The sequence below is a fragment of the Oryctolagus cuniculus genome, chromosome 12 (genome assembly GCF_051225735.1).
Source record: "Oryctolagus cuniculus isolate XC-2025 breed Fujian yellow rabbit chromosome 12, ASM5122573v1, whole genome shotgun sequence".
NCBI lineage: Eukaryota > Metazoa > Chordata > Mammalia > Lagomorpha > Leporidae > Oryctolagus > Oryctolagus cuniculus.
In genome coordinates, this window is record NC_142878.1 from 108,235,300 (window position 1) to 108,260,170 (window position 24,871).

The window sequence follows — 24,871 nt, forward strand, 5'->3', positions numbered from 1 at the left end:
CAGCAAGCTTTCAACAATGGTTTAAAAAAAAAAATAAGTGAATAAAAACAAACTGAAAGCCTCACAGAGGGGCGTATGTGCTCTCGCCGTTGCAGCTCCTAGCACCTTGTCCTCCGCAGCCGCCCGCCGGTGTTCTTTCAGAGTAACTTTGTGCAGACAAGCACGCAGGGCACGCGGATTACCTGATAAGGGCGATGATAGCTGTATTTCTCGAGGCTACTTGGTGAAGTGAAGACTATAGGATTTGAAAAGACTTGGAGTCCCACCTCAAAACTTCAGTTCTGCGTTTATTGGTTGAGTGCCTTGGGCAGCTTGCTCGGTTAGGTCCTGGAGACTTCTGGTTTCTTCATGTGATCAATGGCAGCAAGGAGGTTGACTCTGACGTGTTCAGTTCCCTCTTCTGCATGTCTTTTTTTTTTTTTTTGACAGGCAGAGTGGACAGTGAGAGAGAGAGAGACAAAGAGAAAGGTCTTCCTTTGCCGTTGGTTCACACTCCAATGGCCGCCACGGCCGGCGCACCGCGCTGATCCGATGGCAGGAGCCGGGTACTTCTCCTGGTCTCCCATGGGGTGCAGGGCCCAAGCACTTGGGCCATCTTCCACTGCACTCCCTGGCCACAGCAGAGAGCTGGCCTGGAAGAGGGGCAACCGGGACAGAATCCGGCGCCCCGAACGGGACTAGAACCCGGTGTGCCAGCGCCGCAAGGTGGAAGATTAGCTTAGTGAGCCGCGGCGCCGGCCTCTTCTGCATGTCTTAACAGCTTCCGCAGTGGTTGTTCCCAGTGTTACTTCTGACTGGACCACGCTTCTTGGCCCGCGTGCTGATGCCAGCAGGGGAGAGTCTTGCCCTAACAAATGAATGATTGAGTTGCCTTCTTCCCTGCACTGTGCCACGGGTGGAAGAGAACCAGCAGCCAAGGGAGGAAGAGAACATGTCCTGCTCGTCGGGTGTTGGAGCCAGGCTGCTCCTGATCTGAGGCTGTCCTGTGTGACAGGTGGAGTGCTGATAAACCCGGCCCTTAGCTTCCTCTGGTGGGAAGTCATTACCATGTTTGATAGCTCAGTTAGCCTTGGCCTTGACCTCCCGAGGGACGAGGGACGCCTCTCTGGGCCTGCCCCAGGCTCCCTTGTTTTTCCCGGTGTGGTGTTTCACAGCCGTTGGCATCGCTCCTCTTTGGGGTCTTCCACAATGCTTGGAGGGCAGGAGGTGGAAGAGTCGTGGATCTCAGAACCGTGCCCACTTGGTTTCAGCAGTATGGTGGGTGTCAGGCATTTCTTCATGCACGTTGGGCCTCTGGATTTCGGAGAGGACTTGTAGGGCTTTGAGTTTGGGTCCTTAATGATCTGCGTTATCTTAAAGTCATGGAGCCTCTGTAGACCCTCTGTGCAAGGCTCTGTGCTGGCTGCGGGTTTATGCCTTCAGTTGTGAGTTCCCGAATAGAACCATCCAGGTTGCTGAGAGTGGTCCTACCGAAGATTCAATGTTTGTGACCAAAGTCCGTTTACCACATGGGGACTTCTAAAACTTCATGGAAAATGGAGTTAAAAGATGAGTTTTCTTTGATACAAAAGATTTTTGAAATACATGCTTGTGGGGAGCAACTGGGAGCAACTCGGACTAGACTAAGTTACTGGAATTAAGACTTATTCTATGCATCTGCTCTCCCACAATATGGTGATGGGAGAGGAGTAAACAGCTTCTACACAGCTGCCTCCAGTTCAACCAATAAACAGCAGGACCTGCTCCTGATTGCAGGAGAGCAGCGTACTCGGCGTGTGGGTAGCAGAGTTGGGATTGGTGGAAGAGGACTATAAAGGAGGAGAGAGACAACATGCACCAGGAACATCTATCTGAAGGAACACCTGTGCAGCCCCCGAGAGAGCTGGCCGGCGGTGTGCCGCTCCCCCGCGGAAGTGGGGAAAGTGGCAGGGGGAACCGCCCTTCCACGGAGGTGGAAGGGACGGTAGCCAACCCGGGAAGGACCAGCAGCAAACCCGGGGAGGGCCGAGCAGACAAAAGAACAGCGCAGGGTCCTGTGTCGTTCCTCTACGAAGAGGGGGAGCGACACATGCTTATGAGGAGTCTTTTAAAAAGTGTATGTATGAAACATGTATAGTATGAGAAACTGCATGTGATTCCAGTCTTTAAATATTTTTAAAAATTTGTTTATTTGAAAGTCAGAGAGCCAGGAGGAAAGGCAGGTGGATGGACCACAGACAGAGAGCTCGCATCTACTCCTCCCTCCTTGAAAGTCCATAGCAGCCAGGGCTGGTCCGACCAAGGCCAGGAGCTGGGAACGCGTCCGATCCCCCCATGGATACCAGGGACCCCAGCAATCCAGCCCTCAGCTGCTGACTCCAGGATCCTAGTAGCAGGAAGCAGAGCTGGGAATCCAACCCAGGCTCTCAGACATGGGATGGGCTGTCCCAACCAGCCGCAGGCCCAGTGTTTTCAGTCATGGAAGGAGGTGGCATTTTGTCGGCTCTTTTTCTTATCAGGTGATGTGACCATGTGGTTCTTTTTTTCACATTTATTGTATTGTGATATAATGTGTATTATGTCACTCAGGTTTTGTATGTCACACCATTGTTGCCTACACTTGTTTATGGCGTATGACCTGTGAATATGCTGATGAATTTAGTTTGCTAGTATTTTGTTGAGGATTTTTACACCAGTGTTCATGAAGGATATTGGTCTGCAGTTTTCCTTGTTCTGTGGTGTCTTTGTCTGGCTCTGGGATGGGTAATTCTGGCCTCTTAGACAAGCTAGGAAGTTTTCTCTCTTTCTTTTTTTATTTATTTTAGGGGTCAGCACTGTGGCATAGTTGGTAAAACTGCCACCTATGATGCCAGCATCCTATATTGGCACCAGTTCAAGTCCTGGCTGCTCTACTAGCTGTCTAGCTCCCTGCTAATGCACCTGGAAAGCGGTAGAAGATGACAGAAATGCCTGGGCCTCTGCACTTGCTTGGGAGACCTGGAAAAAGCTCCTGGCGCCAGCTCCGGCCATTGGAGCCCCTGGGAAGTGAATCTGCGGATGGAAGATTGATTCATTCTCTCTCTCTCTCTCTCTCCTGCTTTCCCTCTCTCCCTCTCTCCTTCTCTCCTCTCCTTCTCCCTGCCCCCCTCTCTCCCTCTCCCTCTCCCTCTCCCTGCCCCTCTCCCTCTCCCTCTCCCTGCCCCTCTCTCCCTCCCTCTCCCTCTCCCTCTCCCTGCCCCTCCCTCTCCCTCTCCCTCTCCCTCTCCCTGCCCCTTTCCCTCTCCCTCTCCCTCTCCCTCTCCCCCTCCCTCTCCCTCTCTGTGCCTCTCCTTCTCTGTGGCTGACTTTCAAATAAATAAATAAATCTTTTAAAAAAGATTTATCTGAAATGCAGAGTTATATATAGAGAGAAAGAGACAGAGAGAGGTCTTCCATCTGTTGGTTCACTCCCCAAATGGCTACAAACAGCTGGGGCTGGCCAGGCCAAAGCCAGGAGCCAGGAGATTCTTCCAGGTCTCCCACGTGGGGCAGGGGCCCAGGCATTTGGGCCATCTTCTGCTGCTTTCCCAGGCCATAGCAGAGAGCTGGGTCGGAAGTGGAACAGCTGGGACTCAAACCAGCGCCCACATGGGATGCTGGTATCACAGGTGGCGGCTTTACCCACTATGCCACAGTGCCAGGCCCAGGAAGTTTTCTTTCCTTCAGTTTTTGGAAAGTTCTGAGTTCTTTCAGAGTCGGGCAGAATTCACCAGTGCGGCCGCAGGTTCATGGCTTTTCTCAGGAGACTGCTGATCACTGATTTGAGCCCTTTACTAACTACAGGTCTGTTCAGATTTTCATAATTTAGTCTTACTAGGCTTTGTGTTTCTAGGGATTTATCCACTCTGGGTCATCCAGTTTGTTGCTGTTCATTAGTGCTTTCAACAGAAAACTGAGGTCCCTTGATTTCGGCACAGTAATCTGTTATGTGGACATAGTATAATTGGTTCCTTTTTCTGTATTTGGTCACTTAGGTTTTTTTTTTTTTTTAAGATTTGTTTTTTTGAAAGTCAGAGTTACACAGAGAAAGGAGGAGAAGCAGAGAGAGAGAGAGAAAGGTCTTCCATCCACTGTTTCACTTCCCAGTTGGCTGCAATGGCCAGAGCTGTGCCGAAGCCAGGAGCCAGGAACTTCTTCCAGGTCTCCCATGCAGGTGCAGGGGCCCAAAGACTTGGGCCATCTTCCACTGCTTTCCCAGGCCACAACAGAGAGCTGGATCGGAAGTGGAACAGCCAGAACACGAACCGGCGCCCATATGGGATGCTGGCACTGTAGGCAATGGCTTTACCCACTACCCCACAGCGCCGGCCCCTTCTTAGGTTATTTCTAATACATTAGCATTAGAAACAGTGCTGCTCTGACTGTCCATAGACCCCATACTATTGCAGTGAGGTTTCTGGAGCAAGATATTGGACATGAGATGCATGAGTGTCTGGGCTACCCTGTTTGTGTTTTTGGTACAGATTTCCTAGAAGTGGTGATGTTGGGTGAGGTTCTGTCATATCCTCTATCTCTACATATGGGCATTTAGAATTGTGCTATGTGGAGTGGGCATTTAGCCCAGTCCCACATCTGAGTGCCTGGGTTCAGTTCCCAGCTCTAGCTGTTGGCTCTAGCTTTGCACCAGCGCACATCCTGGAAGGCAGTGGTGATGGCTCCTCCATAGGAGACCTGGAAGGTAGTGATGATGTCACCCAGGTAGGCGACTTGAGCCCTGGCCCCACCCAGCTGTTGCAGGCACTTGGGGAGTAATCGTGGAGGGCGCACTCTGTATCTGTCTCTCTCCTCTGTCTCCCATAAAAGAAAAAAAAAGTAATAAAATTGTGCTCTATAAATACCGAATCGATACACAGAAATTGCATGAGTTACGTGGTGGCTACAGGGTGTGGAAGCACCCCTTTCCTTGCAGTGTTGCTAGTGCTGTCGGTTGTCCGTGTTTTTACTTCTGTCAAACAAAAGGAGGGGGGAGAGAGAGAGAAGAGCTGTCACCTGACTCACTCCCAGGTGTCCGCAGTGGCCAGCAGGAGCCGGACAATGGCTGGAGCCAGAAGCCAGAGCTTGATTTGGGTCTCCTGTTAGTAGCAGGGACCCAACCACCGGAGCCATCACTGCTGCCCCCGGGTCTGACCCAGGCCCTCCGATGGAGGCACGATGGAGGCACGGGTGTTAGCTGATGGGCTAAACGCAGCCTCTTGCCCTTTGCTTCTGTTCACTGTTTGTTTGTTTGTTACGTCTACCCTCATCCGGAGCCCTGTGGTCTGGGAACTCACCTGCCTGACACTCAGAGGAGCTCCTGCTGGGGCCTCTTTGGGCCTCCTCTGTGACCTTCCCAGGGGCTGTGGGGCAGTGACCGCCCCGGGTCACTCTGATGGACTTTCCTCTGCTCTTCAGCTGAATGTACCTGTTTGTTTATCTCTTGGCCAGGTTGTGAGGAACATGGTTTAAAATGTAAAAGGCATGGAAGTTTGCCGTGTACCCCGCACCCCCACTTCCCAGCCCCCCAGCTCATTTCCTCTCCCCAGAGGTGACCGACATCACTGGTTTTGCTTTTGTGTCCTTCCACAAATATTTCATGCATGTATGAATAAACTCCTATAATGCCATTTCCCTACTACTTGTCACGCCGCTCTGTCGTGTCCTCTATCTCTGCATGAACCTAGGCTGCTTTCCGGGTTTCATTCTTTACGGTTCCCGTGTTCAGGCATCAGGTTTCTTTTTGCCTTGTTGCATTTCCAGCAGCTGTTGAGAAGGTTCTCTGCTTTTTTCCTTTACTCTGTGTTAATAATGAATTACTTTGATTTCCTGACGTTAGACCAAGTCTTTGTGTCCCTGGAACAAGCCCCCTTGGTTATGGTAAGTGTTACCTGACCCAAGAGCTCTGCACGTGAGGTTCACTAGCATCTCTCTGGTGTTCAGGGGTCACTGGTGTTTCTAGAGCAAGTCGTAAGCATTCCTTGGTTCTTCCTCTGTCTGCCTGCTAAAGGTTAATACTTCCCAGACTTCTGCCTTTCATTCATTCACTTCGGAGGGAACTTTGTCCCGGCACCGTGGGGAGGAGGCGACCCCAGCCCTGGCGGGTGCTCCTCGCTGCTGCTGAGTCTGCCCTCTCCAGTCGGCCTCCCCCGCCAGCCGTCAGTTTTTCGGGAAAGGGGGCTTCTCCTTGTCTCACCCCTTTGCTTACAGATCTCTGTTGACTCCTTCATGCTTGGATTCTCCTGCCTGCAATTGGGAGTACAGCACACGGGCCCCCCCAGGTCTGGCTCGGCCTCCCTTTCCCCCTCCTCCCACCACTTCCTGTCAGGTTCCCTGCACACACTGGCGGCACCGTACCCCCAGGGAGCCCTGTTTTCTCACGATGGCTTTTTCTCTCCATGTGTTTGCCCTGGCTCGGTAAATTCCTGCTCAACTTCGAGGTACTCCCCTGAAGGTACATATAAAATATATCTGGTGTTTCCCTAGAGAGAATTTGAATTCCGTGGCTTTCCATTCATAAGTCATAGGGTCTTTGTCGCACCTTCACAGCAACTGCCGTACTGCCTAGCACAGAGCAGGCCCTCAGCGGATGCTCCTTGTGAATTCTTGAGAGACCACCAGACTGGCTTCCTGCAAGAGCTCTGCTGCTCTGTCTTCTCCAGGACAGTACCCCTGCTGCGGGCCTGGAGGGCTGCCAGAGAGGCAGGGAGCCTCGCACTGGGACGGCTGGCATGGCCCTTTCTGCTCCCCTTCCCCATGTCTGCCTCCTCTTCTCTCCTCTCCTCTGGTGGCTGTGCAGACATAGTCTTATAAAATTATATGTTTAGGGCCAGTGCTGTGGTGTAGTAGTTAAAGCCATCACCTGCAGTGCCGGCATCACGTATGGGCACCGGTTTGAGTCCCGGCTGTTCCACTTCCGATCCAGCTCTCTGCTGTGGCCTGGGAAAGCAGTGGAGGATAGTCCAAGTCCTTGGGCCCCTGCACTGCGTGGGAGACCTGGAGGAGGCTCCTGGCTCCTGGCTTCAGATCAGCCTGGCAGCCATTTGGGGAGTGGACCACTGTATGAAGGACCTCTCTCTCTCTCTCTCTCTCTGCCTCTCTGTAACTCTGCCTTTCAAATAAATAAATCTTTTTTTAAAAAGTGTATGTTTATTAGTATTTTTCCATTGACTTTAATGTTTAGATAATTAAAAATGTCAAAACAGCTCTGTTCGATGATGACTTATAGGTGACTTCCCCACCCCCTTTTCAGATTTCCTTTTTAAAGATAATTTTAATTGAATTTTTAAAAAAATTCATTTTATTTATTTGAAAATCAGAGAGGGGCTGATGCTATTGCATAGTGGGTAAAGCCACTGCCTGCAGTGCCGGCATCCCATGTAGGCACTGGTTTGAGTCCTGGCTGCTCCACTTCTGATCCAGCTCTCTGCTATGGCCTGGGAAAGCAGCAGAAGATGGTCCAGGTCCTTGGGCCCCTGCACCCACATGGGAGACCTGGAGGAAGCTCCTGGCTCCTGGCTTCAGATTGGCACAGCTCCGGCAGTTGCAGCCAATTAAGGAGTGAACCAGCAGATGGAGGACCTCTCTCTCTCTGTTTCTCTCTCTGCCTCTGTAACTCTGCCTTTCAAGTAAATAAATAAATCTTGAAAGGAAGGGAGGAAGGAAGGAGCAGAGAAAAGAGACAGATCTTAGAGCTGGCGCTGAGTCGCAGCGGATTAACGCCCTGGCCTGCAGTGCCAGCATCCCATACGGGTGCTGGTTCTATTCCCGGCTGCTCCTCTTCTGATCCAGCTCTCTGCTGTGGCCTGGGAAAGCAGTAGAAGATGGCCCAAGTCCTTGGGCCCCTGCAGCTGCATGGGAGACCCGGAAGAAGCTCCTGGCTCCTGGCTCCTGGCTCCTGGCTAAGGATTGGCGAGGCTCTGGCCATTGTGGCCAACTGGGGAGTGAACCATTGGATGGAAGACCTCTCTCTCTCTCTCTCTCTTTCTCTTTCTCTTTCTCTTTTTCTTTTTCTTCTTCTTTCTCTCCCCCCTCCCAAATAAATAAATAAATCTTTAAAAAGAGAGAGAGAGGAGAGACAAATCTTCCATCCTCCAGTTCACTCGCCAAGTGGCTACAGTGGTTGGGCTGGGCAGGCCTAAGCCAGTAGCTGGGAACTCCGTCCAAAGATGTGGCAGGAACCCAGGACTTGGGCCATCTTGTGCTGCTGCTTGCCTGGGTACGTTAGCAGAGCTGGATCAGAAGTGGGACAGCTGGGGCTGGACTGGTGCTCCCACAGGGAATGCCAGCATCACAAGGTGCTACTTAACCGCTGTTCTACAACGCCGGACCCTGTGGATTGATTTTTTTTTTTTTTTTATTTTTGACAGGCAGAGTGGACAGTGAGAGAGAGAGACAGAGAGAGAAAGGTCTTCCTTTGCCGTTGGTTCACCCTCCAATGGCCGCCGCTGCAGCCGGCGCACCGCGCTGATCCAATGGCAGGAGCCAGGATCCAGGTGCTTTTCCTGGTCTCCCATGGGGTGCAGGGCCCAAGCACCTGGGCCATCCTCCACTGCACTCCCTGGCCACAGCAGAGAGCTGGCCTGGAAGAGGGGCAACCGGGACAGAATCCGGCGCCCCGACCGGGACTAGAACCCCGTGTGCCGGCGCCGCAAGGTGGAGGATTAGCCTATTGAGCCACGGCGCCGGCCTGGATTGATTTTTTTAAACAAGATTTATTTATTTGAAAGAGTTACAAAGAGAGAGAAGGAGAGGGAGAGGAGAGATCTTCCATCCGCTGGTTCTCTCCCCACTCGGCTTCAGCGGCCAGAGCTGCACTGAAACACAGGTGGGAACCCGGCAGGAGGGGAAGGTAGCTCAGGAGGACCTCTGTCACTGAAGTGATGCTGAATTACGGCGGTGCCTCCGATCTGGTAAATGCAGCAGCCAGCACTGAGGGTCACCACAGCGTCACTTGCCTTGTTTGGAAATCCAGTGCAGGGCGACTGCGCCTTTTTGCGTGGCTCGTCCTTTCTTAACAAGAGATCCTTCCCCGACTGTCACTGTTACAGAGGGTTTGCAGGGTTAATCCCTGGTAGGACAGGTGTAGCCGAAAAGCCGGGAGCAAAGGTTTAGGAGTGGGAGAAGCCTAAGAACATCTGGAGTCAGCTGCTTCTGTATCAGTTCGGTGGCCTTGAATGAGGAGGTTTCTAATTTAAATCCACGCTTTTGCATAAAAATAGGCTAGAGAGCTGCACTGGTACAGGATACGGAGCCTGGGTGCTTCTCCATCTGTGTCATGGCCGAGCCTTTGCCTGGAGCCTTTTCCGTGAGGAAGCTGAGGCTTAGAGGGGTTAAATGGTTTACTCAAGTAACACACAGCAGTGAGAGGACTGGGTATTCTGACTCCCAAACCCACACGACTCGTCCCTTGGTGGCTGATACCTCGCAGGAGACTGAAGCGCTCAGTTTATTTCAAGAGCAGGTTTCTCTAGGTCAGCTCTTCTCTCCGCCTGATGGACGGGAACACAGGACTGAGGGTTTGCACCTGAGACCGAGAGTACCAGCACACTTTTCTTGACATTTTACTTGGCTAACGCGTTGCCCAAAGCCGAGCTTGAAACTGTGGCTGCTCTTGGGAGTATGTATGTATGTATGTATGTATTTATTTATTCATTCTGACAGGCAGAGTGGACAGTGAGAGAGAGAGACAGAGAGAAAGGTCTTCCTTTTGCCGTTTGTTCACCCTCCAATGGCCGCCGCGGCTGGCGCGCTGCGGCCGGCGCACCGCGCTGATCCGATGGCAGGAGCCAGGAGCCAGGTGCTTTTCCTGGTCTCCCATGGGGTGCAGGGCCCAAGCACCTGGGCCATCCTCCACTGCACTCCCTGGCCACAGCAGAGAGCTGGCCTGGAAGAGGGGCAACCGGGCGCCCTGACCGGGACTAGAACCCGGTGTGCCGGCGCCGCTAGGCGGAGGATTAGCCTATTGAGCCGCGGCACCGGCCTGTTTGTTTGTTTTTAACATTTATTTTATTTATTTGAAAGACAGAGTTACAGAGAGAGTTAGAGCTAGAGAGAGAGAGAGGTCTTCATCTGCTGGTTCACTCCCAAATGATTGCAATGGCCAGAGCTGAACAGATCCGAAGCCAGGAGCCAGGAGCTTCTCCCAGGTCTCGTGCAGGGGCCCAAGGGCTTGGGCCGTCTTCTATTGCTTTCCCAAGCCATAGCTGAGAGCTGGATTGGAAGAGGAGCAGCCAGGACTCGAACTGCGCCTATATGGGATGCCGGCACTGCAAGTCGGGGCTTTAACCCGCTTTGTCACAGCACTGGCCCCTGGGAGTTTGATATAACCTAGAGACAGTGCTGTTGTCTTCATTCTCTCCAATGCCATTATTTCAACACCAGTGGACGGTGTCCAGGGTGGATCCTGATTAACTGGCACATTTCTCAGCTGTTTGATATCAGGTTCTCTTGTATCTTTAGCCTCATGGCCATAGCCAAGAAACTTGTTTTTATTATGAGTATTTTTTTCAGATTTATTTATTTATTGGAAAGGCAGACTAACACACAGAGAGAGAGAGAGAGAGATCTCCCGTCGTCTGGTTCACTCCCTGAATGGCCACAACAACTGTGGCAGGACCAGGCCAAAGCTAAGAGCCAAGAACCCTATCCGGGTCTCACACATGGGTGGCAGGAGCCCCAGCACTTGGGCCGTCTTCTGCCGATTCCCAACCACATTGAGCAGGGAGCTGGATCAGAAGTAGAGCAGTCGGGATTGCAACCAGGACTCCACTGTGAGATGCTGGTATTGCAAGCAGCAGTTTAACGTGCTGTGCCTCTATTCTAGCCCGTGTTCAGTTTTTTAAACTTGTTTGTGAGAGAAGTATGCAATACTAGTAAGTGCTTTGACTAAATCTTACCCTTATCTGAGAAACTGGTTAAGGGGGTTGCAAGTGCTATTGCTGGTTTTCTAGTACAGCCATTCGTGCCTTCTCCCAGAGGAAACCCAAGCTGTGGGCGCTGTGACCACAGCTCTGCTGCCAGTGCTGGCGGAGTGCGCCCACTCCTCGGCCTGGGGATCCACACCCTGACCTTGACGCGAAGTGTTTCCCGAGCTGTGACTCATCTTTTGGCCCATTCGTTCTTTCACCAGGAAGTGCACTGAATAATGATTTCAGGAATTTCAGTGACCTCTTCCAAAGAGTATGTTGCTGATTAAAGTTGCTAGGACTTCTGTCTGGTAAACAGCAGGACCCCACATTAGTCCACTGAATCCACATGTTCACAGAGGAGAAACCTGATGAGCTGTCTGGAGGGAGGCTGCTGAAGAAGCCAGCGTCGGTTCCGACAGCTGTCAGAGGGCCATCTCTTCCCCCAGAGGGGTAGGGAGGCAGGAGGTAGATGAGAGGCCGAGCAGAGCAGGTGGGGTGTGTGTGTGTGTGTGTGTGTGTGTGTGTGTAAATATCACATCTTTGTTTATAGTACACTGGACTCTGTTCATGCAAGGCCTGGTCAGGCCAAACCAGGAGGAATGTTTCCCGTGCTTAGAGCCAAGAATAACATCCTGACCAGCAGGGGGACAGAGGTCAGCCCAAGGCAGCAGCTCTTGGGAGCCACGGCATTAGGAATCTTGGAGGGACCGAGTTTATTAAAAATGGAGGCAAGATGTCCTTTGAAGGAAGTGTGTGAAACCCGCCTGCCCCCTCTCAGTAGGGCAGGGCTTGTTTGTGAGACACAGGAGGTCACCTGCACCATTGGATCTGTCACCCCCTGGCCCTTTGAATCATCTCCTCCAACCTATTCTTGATTTTTCTGTTCATTATTCTTATGAGTAACATTGGAGAAGCCCACCAGAGGGGTGGGTTTAGAAGATAGTATGTTAACTGAAACGCAGATCCCATTGGCTAGGCTTCCTGGGGAGCGTCCTGGCTGCAGCTTGTTCCTGAGCCCTGAGCCCGCGCCGTGCCCACCTCTGTTCTCTTCCCTTCCTCCCGTCCTCAGGCCCGTGCAGACTTGCTGCAGGAGCATTCCAAGTCTGTCCTGTTGTCTTTAGGACTCAGCTTCTCTGTTCTGGGGCCACAGCGACCGCCTGAAAGCTTTTCGGTTTCTCTGCCCGTCTCGTGCACCAGGCCTGAAGGGTTTAGCTGGGCGTCTCCTGTTCCAGTGGTGAAGTTAGGTCGCCTCTGTCGGAGGCCAGAAGGCTCAGGTCTGCTCTCAGGCCTCTGGTTTGTGAAGTGCCCGTGTCCCTTCCTGGAAACTGCGAGGTGGGACAGGCGTCAAGTTAGCAGGTGGCCGCAGCAGTATTAGCAAACTGGATCTTATTTGCAGAGTGAGACTTGTTGCTGGTCACCTCCTCCCCACCCCCCACCTCCGATTCTTGAGTTGGAAATTAGTGAAGAGAGAATTACCTTATACATGATAAATCAATCAGTCTTTTCCTTTAAAAGTAAATCTCACATTTGCATTTCTTATACTGATCAGCACAAGCTTAACAAATAGGTGTTTAGTAAATCTTAGTAATTCCACCTGAACCGTGGGCTGATTGGCGGTAGGGCTATGTTGAACATTCGGCATTCTCATCGTGATGGTCACTTCGTGGACAAGGACAGCTTCTGGATGGGAGGGGCAGCAGAGTTGTGTGGAAAGCTTTAGCCATGGAGAGTAGGCGCACAAAACAATCTCATTCTTTAGTTTGTTTATTTGAGAGACAAAATCTCAGTTTAAATCATACTAAAGTGAAGATACAGCAGGGGTGGTTTGGCTAGAGCAGAACTTGATAGAATGAGTTAGAAATGGGGCTAAGGGCCGGCGCCGTGGCTCAATAAGCTAATCCTCCGCCTTGCGGCGCCGGCATACCGGGTTCTAGTCCCAGTCGGGGCGCCGGATTCTGTCCCAGTTGCCCCTCTTCCAGGCCAGCTCTCTGCTGTGGCCCGGGAGTGCAGTGGAGAATGGCCCAGGTGCTTGGGCCCTGCACCCGCATGGGAGACCAGGAGAAGCACCTGGATCCTGGCTCCTGCTATCGGATCAGCGCGATGGCGCCGGACGCAGCGCGCCAGCCGCGGCGGCCATTGGAGGGTGAACCAACGGCAAAAGGAAGACCTTTCTCTCTGTCTCTCTCTCTCTCACTGTCCACTCTGCCTGTTAAAAAAAAAAAAAAAAAAAGAAATGGGGCTAAGAATAGTTCTAGAAACTTGCCAGTTTGGGGTCACAGAGTGAAAGCAAAAAGTGTCCCCTCCCCTCCCAGTTACTTTCTTTCTTTTTTTTAAATATTTATTTATTAACTTGACAGTCAGAGTTACACACAGAGAGAAAGAGAGGTAAAGGCAGAGAGAGAGAGAGAGGTCTTCCATCCGCTGGTTCACTCTCCAATTGGCCACAGTGGCCTGAGCTGCGCTGATCCAAAGCCAGGAGCCAGGAGATTCTTCCGGGTCTCCCATTTGGGTGCAGGAGCTCAAGGACTTGGGCCATCCTCCACTGCCTTCCTAGGCCACAGCAGAGAGCTGGATTGGAAGTGGAGCATCCGGGACTCGAACTAGCGCCCATATGGGATGCCAGCACTGCAGGCTGTGGCTTTACCTGCTATGCCACAGCGCTGGCCCCCTCCCACTTTCTCAGTCACCCTCCCCCAAGCCACTGCGTGGAGGGCCGTGGCTGCGTGTCTGTGCAGAGGGTGCAGCCTGGGGAGGTCTGTGGGGTCAGTCATCACAGAAGACAGGTGGCCCTTGGGTTTGTTCAGTTCTTGTATCCTGTGGGTTTTGCTGCCCTCAGGTCGTCCTGCTTACCCCAGAGCCAGAGTGGGTTCTGATTGTTTTGCTGTGTCCAGTCGACCTGTGGCTTCCGTGCAGCAGGCGGACTGTGCCCCACCTCCTCCCGCCATCACCTTCAGAAACGAAAGAGAAGAGTTGTGCTCCGTTTTGCTTGGGAGCGGTAGTTTGCGTTGCCTCTGGGAGTCCACATCTCTCCTGTGCTTCCCTGGGCCAGCCAGGTCCTCTCAACCCCGCCCTGGGCCAGCCAGGTCCTCTCAACCCCCCCCGGGGCGGCCAGGTCCTCTCAACCCTGCCCTGGGCCGGCCAGGTCCTCTCAACCCCGCCCTGGGGCGGCCAGGTCCTCTCAACCCCGCCCTGGGGCGGCCAGGTCCTCTGAACCCCGCCCTGGGCCGGCCAGGTCCTCTCTGGGGTGGCCAGGTCCTCTCAACCCCGCCCTGGGGCGGCCAGGTCCTCTCAACCCCGCCCTGGGGCGGCCAGGTCCTCTCTGGGGTGGCCAGGTCCTCTGAACCCCGCCCTGGGGCGGCCAGGTCCTCTCAACCCCGCCCTGGGCCGGCCAGGTCCTCTCTGGGGTGGCCAGGTCCTCTGAACCCCGCCCTGGGGCGGCCAGGTCCTCTCAACCCCGCCCTGGGGCGGCCAGGTCCTCTGAACCCCGCCCTGGGGCGGCCAGGTCCTCTCTGGGGTGGCCAGGTCCTCTGAACCCCGCCCTGGGCCGGCCAGGTCCTCTGAACCCCGCCCTGGGCCGGCCAGGTCCTCTCTGGGGTGGCCAGGTCCTCTGAACCCCGCCCTGGGCCGGCCAGGTCCTCTCAACCCCGCCCTGGGCCGGCCAGGTCCTCTCTGGGGTGGCCAGGTCCTCTCAACCCCGCCCTGGGGCGGCCAGGTCCTCTGAACCCCGCCCTGGGGCGGCCAGGTCCTCTGAACCCCGCCCTGGGCCGGCCAGGTCCTCTCTGGGGTGGCCAGGTCCTCTGAACCCCGCCCTGGGCCGGCCAGGTCCTCTCAACCCCGTCCTGGGCCGGCCAGGTCCTCTCAACCCCGCCCTGGGGCGGCCAGGTCCTCTGAACCCCGCCCTGGGGTGGCCAGGTCCTCTCAACCCCGCCCTGGGCCGGCCAGGTCCTCTGAACCCCGCCCTGGCCTCGCTGAGTTGTGTTAGCTGCTTCTGGTTTCGGGCCCGTTTCTACCGTTAGCCTTCCCTGCTCCCTGTAGTGAAGTCTGGGTTTAGATTGGCTTTGGGGAAAGGATGACAGTTTTTCCCTGCCTGTTTATAGGTTGGTCCCAAACATACGTTCTGTTCTTACTAATTTCCTTCCTTTCTTCTTCCAACAGGCCACCAAGCAGTTTCTTGAAGAGATCAACAAGTGGACAGTCCAGTACAATGTCTCCCCGCTCTCGTGGAACGTGGCTGTCAAGTTCCTCATGGCCAGGAAGTTTGATGTGCTCCGTGCCGTAGAGCTGTTCCACTGCTACAGAGTACGCTGCCCGGGGAGCACCAGCCGGGGCGGGGCGGGGCGGGGGCAGGGGGGGCCTCTGCGCGTTGCTCTCCTCCCTGCCGGGCTCCACGCATTGCTTCCCTGAGAGTTCCCCTCACTCCAGAAAGTGAATCAGTACCCAAGAGCCCTGTGAGAGCTGGGGGTGGGCAGAGATGGCGACGCCTACGTTCCGCTCTCTGTGTCTGAGAGGCAGACTGGCAGAGAAGGAAGCAGGCTCCCATCGGCTGCAGTCAGTGCCAGGCCTGGGCTGGGCTAAAGCTAGGAGTTGGGAATTCAATCCTGGTCTCCCGTGTAGGAGGCTGGGACCCAGTCACTTGAGCCGCCACCTGCTGCCTCTCAGGGTCTGCATTAGCAGGAAGCTGGAGTCCGGAGTTGGAGCTGGTACTGAACCCAGGCGCCCTGATGGGCGTGGGTGTCTTAGCCGCCAGGCCAGACACGTTCCCCTGCGTCTGCCACGTGATGTTTGAAGCTGAGGATGGAGCCTCACGTCACCCTGGCCCACCCCTCCCGCTTTCCTCACTGGCCCCTGGTCACAGCCCCGTGTACTCCTCTGGTTTCCACAGTGCTGGGGTTTTTAGTGCCTCGCTCCGCAGAGAACTGCTGGCTTGGTGTGGATGGTTGAGCGGGGGAGCTGCAGTCCTGGGAAGGAGGAGCAGCTGTGTAGCGTGGTCTGTTGTCTTCACAGTGCCTTTGTGCAAGTGAGGCTGCAGCAGCGTCTTCCCGTTTTTGGTCTTTGTTCTGGCTTTTCCCTAAGGCATAGATTTTGGTTCAGTGCTTACGTTTGCCTTCCTAGTTGACAGTGTCCTCTAGGACACGTTGTATGGCAGGCTACTCAGGGACCAGAAGTCCTGAACAGATAAAAAAAATCTCCTTCAATTAAAAACAAAAGCAAAAAAACCCAAAGTCAGATTAGGGGAGGGGACAGACATTTGACGCAGAGGGTAAGGTGCTGCTTGGCGTGCCCGCGTGGCGTTCCAGCGTGCTTTTATTCAAGTCCCGGGTCCGCCTCAGTCCCAGCTTCTTGGTCATGCACACCCTGGGGAGCAGTAGCAGGTGGCTCAAGGACTTGAGTCCCTGACACCCAGGCAGGAGGCCCGAAATGTTCTCCTGACTTCAGGCTGGCCCAGCTCCAGCCCCAGCTGCTGTGGGCATTTGGAGAGCGAACCAGTAGATGTAAGATCAGTCTTTCTCTGTCTCTGTTCCCTGCCTTTCAAATAGAATGAAAATGCAAATGCAAAACCAAAAAATGAAAAATTAAAAACAAAAAGCCCTCTAAATTGGGATAATGAACACTGGGATTAGTCAAGGACTGCAGCTCACTCACACTTAGTTTGCCAGTGTTTGCTCATTTGTTCCACAGATAATCATTGCATAAGCGCCATGTTCCAGGTGCAGAGATCACAGTTGGGAAAGAATCAGCAGCTACAGAGGTGCTGTGAACAGGCTGCCCTGGGTTCTGTGGAGGCACATTTAGTCACGAGGGTCTAGGGAGCCTTGTGAAGAGCATGGCTTGTTTATGTGTGTACGCGTGTTCGTGAGGGGCACAGAGAGTGAGCGCGCCATCCTCTGGTCTGCTCCTTAACGCTGCAGCAGGCAGGGCTGGAGCCAGGACTCAGTGCAGGTCTCCCATCAGGCCTTACCACTGCCTCCCAGAATGCACTTGGCAGGAAGCTGGGGTCCGGAGCTGGAGGCAGGTATGAATCCAGACGCCCTGATCTGGGATACGGGCTCCTTAACGGCTCGGCCCTCTAATGTGGACGTCAGGGCCAGCGGTGGTTCCCGCTGAAGTAGGTGTGTGGGTGTGTGTGTGGAGGGCATGAGCTCAGCCGGTGCTGTTAGGCTGGACGTGCCCTTGGGAGACCCTCACAGACCTGCGCTCTGTGCAGCTGCAGGGTGAGTCTAGGGTGGGCTGCACACAGGTGGACGTGACCACGGCAGAGCTGCCCACTGGGGCTTGGGAATGCACGAGGCCGTCTCAGAGGCCAGCCTCGCCTCAGACTCTGCCCTCTTTGTATTATTTTAACAGTGCACTCGGGTCCATTTGGTAGGTGTTTGCTGTCACACAGTCACATCACTAGCTGTCCTCACGGAGGCATTGCCCTGGAAGGCATTTGAGTGTGACTTTAGGGATGGGGTAGAGAAGAATGTAAACAAAGAGCTAGCTCAGGCCCTGTCAGAAGATAGTTGCCCTACAAATATTTGCCAAATGAATGAATGAGTCGGCGGGAGAGTTTAATGGGCGAATGAGTGAGTTGAGGAAATATCCACAAAAGAGACTTACGAGGAGTAAAGAAATAGGAAACCCGGCCGGCGCCGCGGCTCACTAGGCTAATCCTCCACCTAGCGGCGCCGGCACCCCGGGTTCTAGTCCCGGTCGGGGCGCCGGATTCTGTCCCGGTTGTCCCTCTTCCAGGCCAGCTCTCTGCTGTGGCCAGGGAGTGCAGTGGAGGATGGCCCAAGTGCTTGGGCCCTGCACCCCATGGGAGACCAGGAAAAGCACCTGGCTCCTGGCTTCAGATCAGCGTGGTGTGCCGGCTGCAGCGCACGAGCCGCGGCGGCCATTGGAGGGTGAACCAACGGCAAAGGAAGACCTTTCTCTCTGTCTCTCTCTCTCACTGTCCACTCTGCCTGTCAAAAAAAAAAAAAAAAAAAATAGGAAACCCAAGAAAGTTTTGGGATTTTTTTTTTTAAGATTTATTTATTTACTTGAGAGGCATAGTTACAGACAGAGAGAGGGAGAGACAGAGAGAGAGATCTTCCATCTGCTGGTTCACTCCCCAAATGGCCTCCACGGCTGGAGCAGAGCTGATCTGAAGTCAGGAGCCAGGAGCTTCTTCCAGGTCTCCCACGCGGGTGCAGGGGCCCAGTGCTTGGGCCATCTTCTGCTGCTTTCCCAGGCCATAGCAGAGAGCGGAATTTGAAAAGGAACAGCCGGGACAGGAACTGGCCCTCATAAGGGATGCCGGCGCCACAGGTGGATGGATGTTTAACTTACACCACAGCGCCAGCCCCCGGGCCTTTTTTTCAGTCATTGTTGTATACTAAGGTAGAGAATGTGCGTGGCCAAAGGAGCACTGGGCGGACTGGTGTCGCTTGTGATGCCAGATCCCGTATGGAGGGCCAGTTCAAGTCCTGGTGCTCCACGTCTGATCCAGTTCCTGCTAATGTGCCAGGAAAGAAAGTAGAAGGTGTCCTGAGTGCCTGGACCCCTGTCGCCCCTGTGGAAGCCAGGGTAGAGCTCTTGGGTCCTGGCTTTGGCATGGCTCAGCCTGGCTGTTGCAGCCATTTGGCAAGTGACCTAGCGGATGGCAAATCTCGCTCTGTCCTTCTCTTCTGTCACTTTGCCTTTCAAACAAATAAATAAATCTTTTTTAGAAAAAAATTAAGCGAAAGGACTGGGGTGGGCATTTGGCTGGTGTGTAAGACCCCCACATTCCCGTATAGGAACACTTGGGTTCATTGCCTGCTTCTAACTCCTGCCTTTAGCTTCCTGCTAATGCAGACCCTGGAAGTGATTGGGTTCCCGCCTCCCACGTGAGGGGCTTGGATTACACTCTGGGCTCTCGGCTTTGGTCCAGGACCAGCCTTAGCCGTTGTGAGCATCTGGAGCCTGAGCTAGTAGATAGGAGCTCTCTCCCTTTCTGTCTTTCTCTTTGTCTCTCAAATAAATGAATGCATTTTAAAAAATATTTATTTATTTGAAAGTCAGAATTACAGAGACAGTGGGGGGTGGGAAGAGATCTTCCATCCGCTGGTTCACTCCCCAGATGGGTGCAACAGCCAGGGGTGGGCCAGGCCAAAGCCAAGAGCTTCATCTGGGTGTCTCATGTGGGTGCAGGGGCCCAAGCACTTGGGCCATCCTCTGCTGCTTTCCCAGCACACTCTCAGGGAGCTGGATGGGAAGTAGAGCAGCCAGGACTTGACCCAGCGCCTGTATGGGATGTCAGCACTGCAGACAGTGACTTAACTTGCCGTACCACAGTCCTGGCTCCAATAAATGAGCTTTTTAAAAAGGAAGACTGGAGATGCCCACTGGGTTCAGTGACTTGAAGATTCTGGTCACTGTTGTGGAAGCTGTCAGTGGAGTCGTTAGTAGAAAACAAGAATGCAGTGGACTAAGTATGAGTGAGGTGGGACTGAGCTTAGAGAACCTGCCCATTGGGGTTGGTGTTGTGGTGCAGCGGTTAGGCCACTGCCTGTAATGCAGGCATCCCATATGGGCGCTGGTTCAAATCCTGGCTGTTCCACTTCTGATCCAGCTCCCTGCTAATTGCCTGGAAAAGCAGCAGAAGATGGTCCAAGTCCTTGGGCCCCTGTTACCCATGTGAGAGACCTGGATGAAGCTCCTTGGAGACTCCTAGCTTTGGCCTGGCCCAGCCCCAGCCATGGCGACCATTTGAGAGTGAACAGGTAGATGGAAGATTCCCCACACTCACCACCCCACTCACTCTCTGTAACTGTCTTTCAAGTAAATAAATAAATCTTAATAAAATAAAAGAGCCTGGCCATTGTGGTGAGGAAAGATGAAGGTGTGTAGCGTTGTTGGAGAGACTTTTAGAATTCTCTACTGACAGAGAGGCCTAAGCCTGGAGGACATACGCTTCGAAACAGGTTTTGGGTCCATATTTCCATATCAGTGCTGTTGCATGTTTAAGAACTTTGCTCCTACACCCTAATATTTTATGGGGGTACTTCAAAAAGTATAGAAAATAGAATTATTTTGATACAAAACCAAGCATAGTTTTTTCATAAAATACTCTTTCCACAGACTTTTTTTATTTATTTGAGAGGCACAGTGACAGAGAGGGAGAGACAGGTATATCTTCCATCTGTTGGTTTACTCCCCAAATGGCCCCAGTAGCCAGGTCGGGGCCAGGCTGAAGTGAGCAGGCAGGAACTCCGTCCGGGTCTGCCGTACGGGTAGTGGGGACCTACTTGGACCATCTTCCAGTGCCTTCCCAGGCACAGTAGTAGGAAGCTGTATTGGAAGTACAGCAGCCAGGACTCAAATCCGCACTCTGATATGGGGTGCCTGTCCCTTTCCACAAACTTTTTGAAGATCTCTTTTATGCATGGATTTCCAGTGTTTTGGACTAAAGTAAACTTACCTTTTACTTCCATTTTCAACAAGTCTTTTTTTTTTTTTTAATATTTATTTTATTTGAAAGGCAGGATGACAGAGAGAGAGAGAAAGAGACAAATGGCTGCCTTGGCCAGGGCTGGGCCAGGCTGAAGCCAGGAGGCAGGAGCTCCACCAGCTCTCTCGTGTGGGTGGTCGGGCCCAAGTACTTAAGCCACCACCTGCTGATTCCCAGGTCCTGCGTTAGCAGGAAGCTGGAATTGGGAGTAGAGCCGGGGCTGTAACCCAGGCACTTCCATATAAGGATGGGGATGTCCCAGCTGGCATCCTTTTTTTTTTTTTTTTAAACATTAATTTTATTTTATTTGAAAGACAATTACAGAGAGAGGTAGAGACAGAGAGGGAGGTCTTCCATCCACTGGTTCACTCCCCAGATGGCTGCAATGGCCAGAGCTGAGCCACTCCGAAGCCAGGAGCCAGGAGCTTCTTCCAGGTCTCCCATGTGGGTGCAGGGGCCCAAGGACTTGGACCATTTTCTACTGCTTTCCCAGGCTACAGCAGAGAGCTTGATGGGAAGAGGAGCAGCCGGGACTAGAACTGGTGCCCATATGGGATGCTGGTGCTTCAGGTCAGGGCTTTAACCTGCTGCACCACAGCGCTGGCCCCGCAGCTGGCATCTTAACTGCCAGGCCGAATACCTGCCCCTTATAAATTTATTTATTTGTGAGAGAGTTCTTGTCTACTGTTTCACTTTACAAATGGTGCCATGACTGAGGCCCCAAGTTCAGGGGCTTGGAAGTCAACAGAGGTCTTCCAAGTGAGTGACAGGAACTCCACTGCTGGAGCCATCACCACTGCTGGAGCCATCACCACTGCCTCCCGGGCCACAGTAACAGTAGGCTGTAACCGGAGCACATCTGGGTGTGGGGGCCGGCACTGTGCTGTAGCAGGTTAAAGCCCCAGCCTGAGTGCCAGCATCCCTTGTTGGCACCAGTTCTAGTCCCAGCTGATCCCCTTCTGATCCAGCTCTCTGCTGTGGCCTGGGAAGGCAGTGGAAGATGCCCCAAGTCCTTGGGCCCCTGCACCCACGTGCGGGACCTGGAGGAAGCTCCTGGCTCCTGGCTTCAGATCGGCGCAGCTCTGGCCGTTGCGGCCATCTGGGGGGTGAACCAGTGGATGGAAGGCCTCTTTCTCTCTCTCTCTCTCTCTCTCTCTCTCTCTCTCTCTCTCTCTCTGGCTCTGGCTCTGGCTCTGTCTCTCTCTGTAATTCTGTCTTTCAAATAAATAAAAATAAATCTTAAAATAAATCTGGATGTGGAACTTAGGCAGTCTCAATGTGGGATGTGGTGACTTTCTCTCTCTTTTTTTTTTTTTTTTTTTTTTTTTTTGAGAGGTGGAGTTACAGACAGAGAGAGGGAGAGACAGAAGAAAAGATCTCCCATCCACTGGTTCACTCTCACAAATGGCCACAATGGCTGGAGCTGAGCTGATTCAAAGCCAAGAGCCAGGAGCTTCTTCTAGGTCTCCCACTAAGGTGCAGGGGCCCAAGGACTTGGGCCATCTTCCACTGCTTTCCCAGACCACAGCAGAGAGCTGGATGGGAAGAGGAGCAGCCGGGACTTGAACCAGCGCTCGTATAGGAGGCCTGCACTGCAGTCGGAGGGTTAGCCTGCTACACCATAGCACCAGCCCCCTGGATGCAGATGTCTTAACCTTTAGGCCAGATGCCCATCTCCAGACTTTTTGAAGTGCTTTGTATATTGATTGATCTTCAGGATTAGAATTTTTTTTTTAGTTAAGATTTATTTATTTATTTATTTGAAAGTCAGAGTTATAGAGAGAGGAGAGACAGAGGTCTTCTATTCACTGGATCATTCCCCAAATGGCAGCAACGGCTGGAGCCGGGCCTGTCTGAAGCTGGAAGCCAGGAGCCAGGAACTTCTTCCAGGTCTCCCATGTGGGTACAGGGGCCCAGGCACTTGGGCCATATTCCCAGGCCCTCTGGCTTTTTTTTTTTTTTTTTTTTTTTTTTGACAGGCAGAGTGGATAGTGAGAGAGAGAGACAGAGAGAAAGGTCTTCCTTTGCCGTTGGTTCACCCTCCAATGGCCGCCGCAGCCGGCGCACCGCGCTGATCCGAAGCCAGGAGCCAGGTGCTTATCCTGGTCTCCCGTGGGGTGCAGGGCCCAAGCACTTGGGCCATCCTCCACTGCACTCCCTGGCCACAACAGAGAGCTAGCCTGGAAGAGGGGCAACCGGGACAGAATCCGGCGCCCTGACCAGGACTAGAACCCCGTGTGCCGGCGCCGCAAGGCGGAGGATTAGCCTAGTGAGCCACGGCGCCGGCCAAGGGAGCTAGATCAGAAGCAGAGCAGCTGGGGCTCGAATCGGTGCCCATATGGGATGCTGGCTCTGCAGGTGGCGGCTTAACCCACTCTGCCACAGCACTGGCCCAGATTTAGAATTCTTACTGCTTCAAAGGAAACACTGCAGCCAAAGGAACTCCTCAGGTCACCTTGGGAGGAATTCTAGCTGTAGCCCTCGGGAAGGAAGCCGCGCAGGGCTCCTCAGTTCAGGTAGCTGATGCCTCCGTGTGTGGGAGGAGCAGTGGTTGGGTGGGGCCGTGTGCATGCGCAGTGTCTCCACGCTCATCTTGCTGTACTTCCTTTGCAGGAAACACGACGGAAGGAAGGTATTGTGAAGCTGAAACCTCACGAGGAGCCCCTCCGTTCCGAAATCCTCAGCGGGAAGTTCACCATCTTGGTGGGTCTCCATGTACCTCTTGGAGCTGTGCCTGAGCAGGACCTTGTTCTCAGACCTTGGCTCTGGAGTCTCCACTGTCAGGGGCAAGCGTGAAGCACCGTGCATTTGGGCACAAAGTGACTCTAGGTGCCACTGACTTGAGATTACTAGTAATAACTGAAGCTCGGAGACTCGGAGGGGCTTCTTCGTTGGTCCATTCAGGCCTTTGGAGTTGGTGTCCAGTGTGTCCGAGACTCCTGCTTCGTGCAGGTGCTCCGCTTGGGCCTTCTGGCCAAGTGTAGGGTGCATTTTTTTAAGGCAGAGGGTGGAAGCCATGGTTCTGTCCTGTGGTTCTCTTCTGTTGGTTTTTCCTGCCATTCTGCCTGGGGTATCAGCTAGGCACCCGGGGCGGAATCATCCTTCAATCTCTAGCATTGAAGAGCAAAGAGAATTCTTTCCCACCACATGAGTGTGGACCAGGAGGGGTGCTGCAGGGTGAGGCATGGGGTGATCCTAACAGCCCTCCTTTCGGGAGCGATTGGTGCAGTCAGGGAAGCGTGGCCAGCGAGTGTGCTCTTCCTCAGCCCAGGTTGCTGAGGCAGGACGCCTTCGTGGCTGCCGTGGCCTGCTGTCCGGTTTCTGCATGTGACTGTTTTATGTCCTAGGACGTCCGGGACCCGACGGGAGCCTCCATCGCCCTGTTCACTGCCAGGCTGCATCACCCCCACAAGTCAGTCCAGCACGTGGTACTTCAGGCCCTGTTCTATCTGCTGGACAGAGCTGTGGATAGGTAAGCACGGGGGTGATCTTGGGTAGTTTGCCTTCAGATAGAAAAGTGACGTTCACTGACTCGTTCAGACTCAGTGGTGTCTTGTATGAAATAATCCACAGGGCTGGCGTCGCGGTGCAGCAGGTTAAGCTGCCGCCTGTGATCCTATATCCAGTACAGGGGCTGGTTGCTCCGCTTCCAGTCCAACTCCCTGCTGATGACCTGGGAAAGCCAGCAGAAGATAATCCAGGTGCTTGGGCCCCTGCCACCCATCTGGGAGACCCAGAAGGAGCTCCTGGCTCCTGGCTTCAGCCTGGCTTAGCCCTGGCCATTGTGGCCATTTGGGGAATGAACTGGAGGATGGAAGATCTCTGTGTCTCTCCCTGTCTCTCTAACTCTGCTTTCCAAATAAATAAATCTAAAAGGCAGAGTTACAGAGAGGCAGAGAGAGAGAGAGAGAGAGAGAGAGAGAGAAAGAGAGAGGTCTTCCATCTACTGGTTCACTCTCCAAATAGCTACAACAGCCAGAGCTGCACCAGTCCAAAGCCAGGAGCTTCTTCCGGGTCTCCCACACGGGTGCAGAGGCCCAAGGACTTGAGCCATCTTCTACTGCTTTCCCAGGTTATAACAGAGAGCTGGATCAGACGTAGAGCAGCCAGGACTTGAACTGGCGCCCATATGGGATGCCAGCACTGTAGGCAGCAGCTTTACCCACTGCGCCACAGCACTGGCAATAAATCTTTTTTTAAAAAAACAATAGGAGAATGGGCTGGCCTTGTGGTACAAAGAGCAAAGCTGCTGCCTGTGATGCCGGCATCCCTTGTGGATTCCAGTCCTGGCTGCTCCACTTCTGATCCAGCTTCCTGCTAATGTTCTGGGAAAGCAGTGGAGGACGGCCCAAGTGCTTGGGCCCCTGCCACCCCCCTGGGAGACCTGGAAGAAGCTCCTGGCTCCTGGCTTCAGCCTAGCTCAGCCCTGTTTATTGTGGCCATTTGGGGAGTGAACTAGTGATGGAAGATTCTCTCTCTGTGTCCCCTTAGCTCTGATTTTCAAATAAATAAA

General features: G+C 53.5%; 1 protein-coding gene and 1 non-coding gene across 6 annotated transcripts in view; one reads left to right on the plus strand and one right to left on the minus strand.

The window, feature by feature from the left end:
* Window positions 1-24,871, plus strand: part of PTPN9 (protein tyrosine phosphatase non-receptor type 9) — a 111,592-nt gene that overhangs the window by 35,456 nt on the left and 51,265 nt on the right. For 4 of the 5 annotated variants that reach the window (XM_070054644.2, XM_002722036.6, XM_089310842.1 and 1 more), the window contains exons 2-4: window positions 15,057-15,200; window positions 22,972-23,061; window positions 23,706-23,830. In XM_070054644.2, coding sequence (XP_069910745.1) covers window positions 15,147-15,200; window positions 22,972-23,061; window positions 23,706-23,830 — 269 coding nt within the window. In that variant the 5' untranslated portion in view covers window positions 15,057-15,146. Of the gene's footprint in view, window positions 1-1,931; window positions 2,096-15,056; window positions 15,201-22,971; window positions 23,062-23,705; window positions 23,831-24,871 lie in introns of those variants that run through there. The other variant, XM_089310841.1, reaches the window with a different exon arrangement.
* Window positions 5,065-5,400, minus strand: LOC149123214 (Nuclear RNase P). Its single transcript, XR_016218770.1, has one exon.